Source organism: Belonocnema kinseyi, chromosome 2 (genome assembly GCF_010883055.1).
Source record: "Belonocnema kinseyi isolate 2016_QV_RU_SX_M_011 chromosome 2, B_treatae_v1, whole genome shotgun sequence".
Classification (NCBI taxonomy): Eukaryota; Metazoa; Arthropoda; class Insecta; order Hymenoptera; family Cynipidae; genus Belonocnema; species Belonocnema kinseyi.
In genome coordinates this window covers 134,836,232-134,845,516 of record NC_046658.1, presented here as the reverse complement: position 1 = coordinate 134,845,516, position 9,285 = coordinate 134,836,232, and the positions used below count along the sequence as shown (strand labels likewise).

The window sequence follows — 9,285 nt, the reverse complement described above, 5'->3', positions numbered from 1 at the left end:
GTCCGCCGTGAAGAATTGATGGAGTTGATTCTAAAGATAGATAGCTTCATTCAAGCTTTCAGTTCCAGTGATGACGTCATCCACGTAAGTTCGTCGACGAATATATAATGCTGCTAAAGCATATTTATCATCCTTATCAAAAGCAAGTTTCTGAAAGTAACGAAGTGCCAAAAAAGGAGCACAAGACAATCTATATGTGAGCGTAGTGACATGAAAGATTTGAACTAATACTTCTGGCGAAAGCGTCTCTATTGCAGAAAATTGTCCATTATTTTTGGAAGAATTGCTGGTGATATTCTTGTAGAAAACGCACTCAAGGCGATGCTTCATAAGATGAAGCATTGGTAGGGAATGGGCGATAGGAATTTTCCAATTCATTGACCGCTCTTCATTAAAAGACGAACCACGAATCGCCCTTCCAATTTGCGTAAGTGACTTTAAACGGAAAAATCCTCACATTCTTGTTTTCTTGGAGTCCAGATAATTTTTAAAGGGATCTCCTGATCCTCCTAGAATTTTTGAAGATCTAAGGCCATATTGTTTAAATCGGGAATGTACGTGCCGACAGCTATTGCTGAATTAATTCTTGAAACTATAGACGCATTTTCCAAATTGTTTCCGCATAAGGTTCACCCGAAATAAGTCTCCTTAGCAAGAGGAGCAGTAGGAGGTCCTTAACAAATATTTGCAAGAAACAGACATGGAATTCTATCTGCTCTAATGAGAACATCAAAAACCTTTTCACTTCGGAAGTCTGGATGAGCTAAACGTAGTCCTGAAAGTTAAGGCCAATTTTCACTGCTTTTTTTGATTAGTGGAACATATGGAGTAAGCTTTTGAAGAAAAAGAACATTAATGGGATATTCAATGTCGGAGTCGAAGTGTGAAGCTAGAACGCAAGAAAAAAAACCATGAGTAGAAGTAGGACGATTAGTCCCCGCAGATGGTTTCGTGTCTGTTGCCCGAAGTTCATAGCCTGTGAGTCCAGATGCCGCATGGGGTAATGCTTCTGCTTACAGAGTTGGCACGTTATCGCTCACGCACAATCGCTGAAACTATACTGACGTAAACAATTAAGGCAAAATTTCTTCCTCGCAGCAAATTCGCTTCGTTGAGTTGCAGTCATGGCTCGAAATTTGTGGCAGTACATTTAAAAGTGTTGCTGTCCACAAATATAGCATTTTCGAATTTGTTGATCACTCCCATGAGAATGATCTGTGAAAGACATGAAGATCCAGCTGTGTTTAAAAAAACCCTCGTTATCCTTGATCCTTCTTAGATGATTGTTTTTTTTCAGACGATTCCCCAGCTACTTCAGAATATAACATCCAAGTGCCTCGAGAACTTTCAAATTGTCAACAGCTGTATTAACTAACCCTTTAAGATTAACTGCTATGTCGTTGTTGAATGGCTTCAAAGCAAACAAGAGAACTAAATGGGAATTAGTAAAAATTCTCTTGTTCTCAAAAAGCTTCTTTAGAAGATTCCAGGCTCGTTGATAGTTCTCATTTGTTACCAATATGTTCTTGAGTATATAAGGTTAAGAGCGGTAAATGGCAAACTGCAAAATAAATAATGCTTATAATTTTTGACCTAAAGCATAATCGAAAAAGATTTCAAAGATTGTATCAAATTAACCAATAATGTCCTTATCGAATCAGTTACTCAACTTTGTCCTTGGTTATAATGATATACAATATTTTCGGTAGTTACTGTGATAGTGATTGAAAATTGACGTAATAGGAGGAAAAGTTTATTCAAAGATAATTTATTTTAATAATATTTTCTAAAACACTAGATTGACAATAAAAATCTATATTCGCTCAAAAAGCTTAAAATTTGTGTTTATATTTAACAGTATTGAAATTTGTCACCTAAAAAGCAGCTTTCTCTGAAACTTAAAAAATTACATCAATAGTCAAATGACGTTAGAACAGATGTTGCGTTCCTAAATAAAATGTGTTTTCCTGTGTATCGACGACATGTGTGTATCAAAAATGAATTCTACTCAATGTAGTAGCATGTGATCCAGCCAACAGATCTAATATTGTAATCCAACATTTTAGGAGTCTGGAGAACCGTTGAAGCTTTTTTCAGTCTGCAAGCTTCTTTGATTTAAGTTACAATTTTAATGAAGTGCAATTCAATTTTTAATTGCATTGAGCCAAAATTGTGTGTAAATACTTCGTCAATAAAAATAAAGTTAAAAAAATGTAATCCTCTGTTTCTTGTTGCAGGTTTGAGTTCACTATCTGATAATTTCCGCAATAGTGACTTTAGTCCTGATGTTGCTCGTGGCAGACATTTTTCTTCTTCTTCGGACAGACATTCTTCAGAAATAACTCATGCTTTTGTTGCATCTCATTCTTCTACCGGGTCTCTTCCTCCTGATAAACCACCTGTCCGGATCAAGTCCAAGTCTCCTCCTGCCAGGAATAATTCTTAAACCGTACTGGAATTCAAACTTGCTGATCTGAGATTAATTCGGTTCATTTCTCACAAAAATCCGGAACGTATATTCGAACTTCAAAGATACACCTTTCCATCTGATACACCAATTAAATTCAGAACATATAATAATGTTGATAACCTTATAGCAACCGAAGAACAAACTGTATTATTAATGTCCAATGATGATGTCTTTGCCATACTATAAAGAAAAGGTGCCCAAAAGATTTTTTGTGGATTATATACTGATATTAAATGGACGCAAAAACCATTGGGCAACATCACTCTAATAAAAAAGAAATTTACAATAGTACTGGTATGGCATGCTGAGTGAATGTCTGTCCTGCCTCGCGATACGCGCTTGGTCTCTGAGCATTTGTCACGTTAATACATGGACCTTTTAAAATTAAAGCTTAAAACATTGAAGACTGTTATATTCAAGAATTTTTAATTCCTTTTGATCAAACCTTCATTGGCTTCAATTAATACATTTATATTACTTGTGTTGCTTTTTGCGGTCAATTTGAGATATGCTGAGGAAGATTATGTGCAATTGGCGGCTTGGGAAAAATATCAGGCAAATGCGACTGATAATAGTAATGTTAGATGGACTACGTGGAAGGTGTAAGTGATGTGTAAAGGTGGAAGCCTGGGAGATACATAGAGTGGGGAGGGATACATTTGGGAGATTTAAATTAATTTATAGCATAGCTGTGAGGTGGGATATAGGTGAATAGAAAGATTGAGAGAGTGTGAGGTTAGGTTGACAAGGAATCTAGGGAATTGGTGTTCAGAAGTTTGGGCCCTCAATGGGAAGAATGGTGGTTCTCGTTGAGTTCTTGGATGTTAAGTGGCAGGTAGAGGTATCTGCAGGGGACCTGAGAGGTAGAATAAAAGGGAGTAAAGGGAAAATGTGCGGCGCTGAGCGGCAAAAGTCTTGAAGGACATATGTGCTGTCGCAAGGACCGACTGAAAAGCGATAGATGGATCACATTGTGATAAGGAAAGGTAAACAGCCACTGAGTCGAGAATGAAGAGAAAAGAGAAGACAGACAGGTGAAATGATATTTAATAAGAGGGCTTAAGCCCTTAAGATTTTTAACGATCACGATTTGACGCGAAAGTAAATGGAGTTGCAAGAAATGTTGAACGGCAGGGCAGATAGGAAAAGAGTGATGGGAGAACTGCGAAGGTAAGTTATCGGAAAATACATGTAGATAAGAAAATCTGGGTTCGGGATGAGAAAAAAAGGTGCTGAAAGAAGTGTTGGGCAATTTCTTTCATATGAAGCAGGGTGATAGAGTAGTGAAGGTGCGGTACTAAAATTTAGCCGGGGTCAAAGAGAAGGAAAAGAATTACTGTAGGAATATACAGGAATTTGATTTTCTGACACTGCTAACGTTTATATTGATTCACAGTAGAAGCAAAGGTAAAATCATACCGTCGGCTATTATGGTTCTGGAGAAGGGAGGAGAGCAGCCAAGGGAAAGGTAAAGAAGAACTTTCAATATGGGGTTAGGGTGAGCTGTACGAGGGAGGCAATAGAGAAGTATCAGGAGCAGCTTAGGAAGGTACACTTTGAAGTAGGGTCAGTGAAAGAGGTATGGGAAGATTTGAGAGAAGAAGGAAAGGGTGTGTACAAAAGAAAGTATTTAGAAAGAAGAAAGGAATAGTGTAGCTCCCGTGAGATAGGAATGCTCAAAGTTAATAACAAAGGTGAAGGGGAAGTACAAGAAGTGAAAAGAGAGAACTTTAAAAAGGGATGAGCAGGTAGAAATGAGGAAGATGTTTAGATCCATGTGTAAGTAGAAAAGACAAGAAAAACAAGATTCCCTGCTTAGTATCCATGGTCTTTCATTTCAGGCGTCACTCACTCTACTGACACTCTTTTTATTAACTATTTGTCGTCGTACATTTCTGTACTGGCGCACTTCTCTAGCTTGATGTACGTCCATGCGTATTTTCATACAAGCTCTCGTGTTTCTGTAGCTTCTTATGTCTCCTCTATTTAAAATATTATCTATTATTTCCAACAATTCTTCCCACTGTCTGCGTCTGGGCAAGCTGCCACTTACATTACCTTAATACGCTTGTTTCGTTAGTCGTTTATCTTCCATTCTTGAAACATGCCTGAATCACCCTAACCATTTTCTTGACCATATGTCAATTAGTGTCTCTTCTGCCCCACATTCTTTGAGGATTTTTTCGTTACTCACTTTGTCCATTTGTTTTCTCCCAAAAATTTTGCGCAGGATTTTCATATCAATCAAGATATATATCTTCTACGCAGGTATAAGTTGTTATCCTCAGTTTTCTCAGTTTTTCGTTATTTGAAAAGTGATTGGCTCCTTTATTCTGACCCAAAAATTCCACATACACACCGGGCATTTTTGAAATATTGCTTTAAGATGGCAACTCAACCTCTAATCTGCTCTCTAACCTAGTTGATCAAATCTCTTTTTCTGCAGCATGAAATTAGAATAAGACGTTCGTTTGTGTTCTGACACATGAGATAGAATTACTTTCGGTCGATTTTTTTCGAAAGGATCAAATATCGCTGTCTAGTTTTATGCTATAGAAAAAAAAGATTCAATCAAATAGATGAGAGGGCATCGGAATTCCGCCTCAGATACTACTGTTTTTGAAACCGTCGTCTTGTGTATCTCCAGGCGTACTATCGACCTAACTCATCATATTCATTCCGTCACTTGTGAATAGGCTAGCACGATTAAGTTTGTTTAGCAGTCCTTCAAAATCTACGATTGATTCTGTCATAACCATCTTATCACCTGCGAATGCTAACCCCCGTACCCACGCTTACTAATAAAAGTAAGCGTGGCTCGTGGCGCAACTAACGGGGAGACTAAGAACTAACTAATCCTAAAGTTCACAAGGGGCGCAGGGTTACCGAGTTTTAAAATATTCACTTCTCTTGATTTAATCGGTAGTAGCTCTCCGCAACGATTGTAGTCCATTATTGATTATTATATTTGACAGTCCATCCAACGACCGATAGGGTCACATTCGCCAAGTTTTTGATCATTTGTTGCAACGCATTAATCTTGGCGTCACATGTCCAAGTAATATGACGTCACAATACGGCCCCTTGATGACTAAGAAAGTCAAGTTCAGTACAGTGAGAGTCTTGTAGTGCGACGTGACTATGCCACGTTACGATTTCCTGACATGTCGTTTGGACGATAGTAGAAGATAGCAAGATCTTTTAAGAATCTAATTGTGCCTGCTACTTATTGCCCGCAGTTGTCTCTGATTAAAAGCGGTAACGATAGCGACGGAATCATTGTTGAGTTGTACATAAGTCATTGGTACTTATTGCAGGGCGCGTCAGTAACTTTTTTAAATCATTCGACAAGACAGAAATTAGCCCTGAGTGCCATGAAGTTGTTGTCAACGGAGTGAACATCGTGACGTCACGCCTCGATGACATGGCGCACAGAGATCTGCAGAAGATGATGGCCTGGTATGAGAATAATCACGGGAATGAAGCTAGCATAGGAACTTCCGGTAATAGACAGCAGACGACGAGCCAGGCAAATCTAGGATTTATTCTAGAGATTTTAAGTGTATTATGTTTAAAGGTTTAGTGAATGTGAAACCTGTCAGAATGTTTGTACTGTCAACACAAACTGGCGTTTTTTTAAAAACAAACACAAGCCAGCCTGTTTGTAAAAATGAAATATACTGCAACACAATATTTGCTAATAAAAATAGGTAAGTACATAATTTTCGTTGTTTGAATGTGATTGTATAAATGGTCATTTGAAAATGCATCTTAATTTGTCTTTATCTGAAATCAGTTAGAAGGGTGTAAAGAATCTGTAGCTTTCTACTCTCACTTTTTTAAACTTTACATGCAAAGCTGTTTAATAAACTATTGACACTAAATTTCCTACTTTCAAAATCTTAGCAAATTCCACAAACTACTCTTGAACAACACTGATGGAGAAAATACTTATAATTTGACCTTGATACAGTTGATGTTTTGCTACAAATTTAAGGATATCACAGATGTCAAAAATGCCTCCCAAAATTTCAATAGTCTAAACAGGTGAGCTAATTTCTTTACAATTGATTTTAACACATCTATGTTTTCTTCGAAAAAAAAACGAGTTAAATGCCTAGCTGCGACAGCGAAACATTTTTCTTTATAAATAATGAAGAAAAATATTTTTAAAATACCTAAAAATATTTATTTTTTGACAAAAACATTTTTTCTTTTTGAAATTATAAAATTAAATTATTTAAATTAATTAAATTAATTAAACTAAAATAAATTTATAAAAATGTAGTGCACATTTTCAGCAATATGCATTTTTTGTCATTTTCTAAAAATAAATCAATTTCTTTGGATCATTCAATAGATCAGGGACTCCTCCATCACTTACAAAAATAAAGATCAACTTCAATAGCTCAAAATTCCCGAGACAAATTTTTTCGGATAAACTATGAAATACGTATGCCTTTGTCTTCATTGTAGAATAATATATTTAAAGTCGAATTTATTTTCACACTCTTACCTAGATCTATCTGCATAATTTGGAATGGAATTGGTCAAATACAAATAACATAAAATGCTTAAAACCTAAAGGCATTGTGTAAAGTAATGAACATAAACATTATAGGGCGGAGTGATAATGATGAAATTAGTCCAATCGAGCTGTACGAAAAATATTTGTGGGTTTGCCTCCGCAAAAAGTAAAAACAAAATTAAGCGGTTAATATCTTCTGCTTCCTTTTTTGATTTAAAAATTTAAATGTTAGAAAATTCCACAAAATTTCCCTATTGCTTCAAAAATTATGAAAAATTTAATAAGTCAACAGTTTTTGCTTGTTAATAATAACAAAAAAATATAAATTAAACAATTTTTTTTGCTCAGCCAAGAATTTTTTGAAAATGGCCGAAAAACATGTTTTTTGGATTGAGTTCTATGTACACATTTTTGAAAAAGTTGAATATGTCAAACCTGGAATTTCTTAAGTTTCAATGAAACAAACATACTGTAATTTAGTATTTTTTCGAACAAAATTTTTAGTGATGTTTGCAGCCGTCAAAAATGGTTAATTTTACGTTTTTTTTAGCCCCCCTATGAGGTAGTTGTCAATGCATAGAGGAAATTTGTCAATAGCATCCCAGGTTTTCAAGAAATAGCTAGTGAAGAGTTCAGGTAAGAATTTCTTAGATTTATTGGGGGGGGGGGGGCGGAATTTTATGCACATGTATGAAATAACAAATATGACCTATAATAAATCTAAAAAATTCTTTCCTGAACTTTTTACTAGCTATTCGCTGAAGAAATGGATACCATTGACAAATTTCCCCCATGCATTACATCCCCCCCATAGGGGATGGGGTATGCGTACAAAATGATTCGAACAAGTTATTGCTACGAAAATATCGTTTTGCGTAATGTCACCATAATTTTTTGCGCCTGGAAGCTTAGTTTAAGCAATTTCTCAAAATCGCTAATAAAAACGTTAAATTGACCATTTTCTAACGTTCGTTCTTATAAACAGCTAGAAATTTAAATTATAAACAAAGTTTAATCTCCTTCAGGATGCAGGCTATCATAGAAGGTTTGTTTCAGAGAGAAGAATCTTCTTTTGCGCACCTGAAATGGTACAGGAATAATTAGCAAACACAATTTCAACAAATAAATGAAGTACATTAACGTCGAAGAGGTATTTATATATTTGCAAAATTGAAAAGGCTAGAGCAAACTGTTTAGTACGTTGTAAACGTAATTTTAGACTTTCTCTAAAAAATTCTGCTTCGGGACGTCGAGAAACTTCGTTAAAAAAATGTTGTATGGTTCTATGCATAATATCAGAAAATTCTGAATTCTATGTAACACCACCTTGAGGCTGACTACAAAAAATATTTTTTAAAGAAATTTTGAGTAATAAAAGTTGTTTTTAATTATATTAGGATGGTTTTTATTTTGCTCACTGTAATTAATACTGTCATATAAATAATATTAGGATGCATTATTCATTATGAAAAAGCTGTTATGAAATGAGGTATTCGCGAATATTGTTGTTATATATTAATAATTCCTTTGTGTGATGTTATTACACCCTCTTATATAACATCAATCACAAATGGTATTATTAATTTATAACATCAAAATTACTAATATCAAGTAAAATATTCACATTCAAATGGTCCGCTCAACGATTAGTTCATCTAGTCGTTGGTAGAGGCTCTGCTATCTTTTTTACGCTATATTTGTTTCCTTGCATTTGCATTGAGTCATCATTCCCGTGAGAATAATCAGGCAGAAATCGGTAAGCAATTATGTTTGCTGTAGATCTGTTCTAAATATGTAAGCTTTATTTGAAAGTGAAAGGTATGTAAGGTCGTTTTTCTTTCAATTGATAATATACATATATATAATTAAAAATTTGTCATAAGGACAACCGCAGGATTTCGCCGGGAGCGGGTGCTAATCTGAAAAATTGTACCCGCTTCCAGCGAAATCGCGGTAAAATTTCAGCCATAACCACGTCTCACAACCGTGAGATAGGTAGTTACGGTCTGTAAAGGAATCAATACGACGATCTAGAAAAAGCCTCGTGCACCCTAAGAACACGGAGTGACCCAAGGACAACATCCTTCTGCATTTTTCCCGCAAATGTTATAGCATATTGTTGACACGCAGGGATGCTTTTTAGGCTACTAGCAAGTGCAAGCTTGGCACCTCCAAGAGCGCTGATGATAAGGACGATCAGTTAACCAGAATATTCCGGGTGCAATCGTTGCAACTCCCTTATAAGGTCTCGATACCTCTCTTTCTTTTCATTCTCCTTATCTATGAT

At 35.7% G+C, this 9,285-nt stretch overlaps 1 protein-coding gene across 1 annotated transcript; it reads left to right on the top strand.

The window, feature by feature from the left end:
• The first annotated feature begins 3,575 nt into the window (after nucleotides 1–3,575).
• LOC117182993 lies at nucleotides 3,576–8,229 on the top strand. Its single transcript, XM_033376121.1, has 6 exons — nucleotides 3,576–3,640; nucleotides 3,968–4,080; nucleotides 5,788–5,973; nucleotides 6,048–6,180; nucleotides 6,377–6,517; nucleotides 8,024–8,229. Exons 1-6 carry the CDS (start codon nucleotides 3,576–3,578, stop codon nucleotides 8,100–8,102), a joined length of 717 nt encoding a protein of 238 aa, XP_033232012.1. The 3' UTR covers nucleotides 8,103–8,229.
• Nucleotides 8,230–9,285: the final 1,056 nt, after the last annotated feature.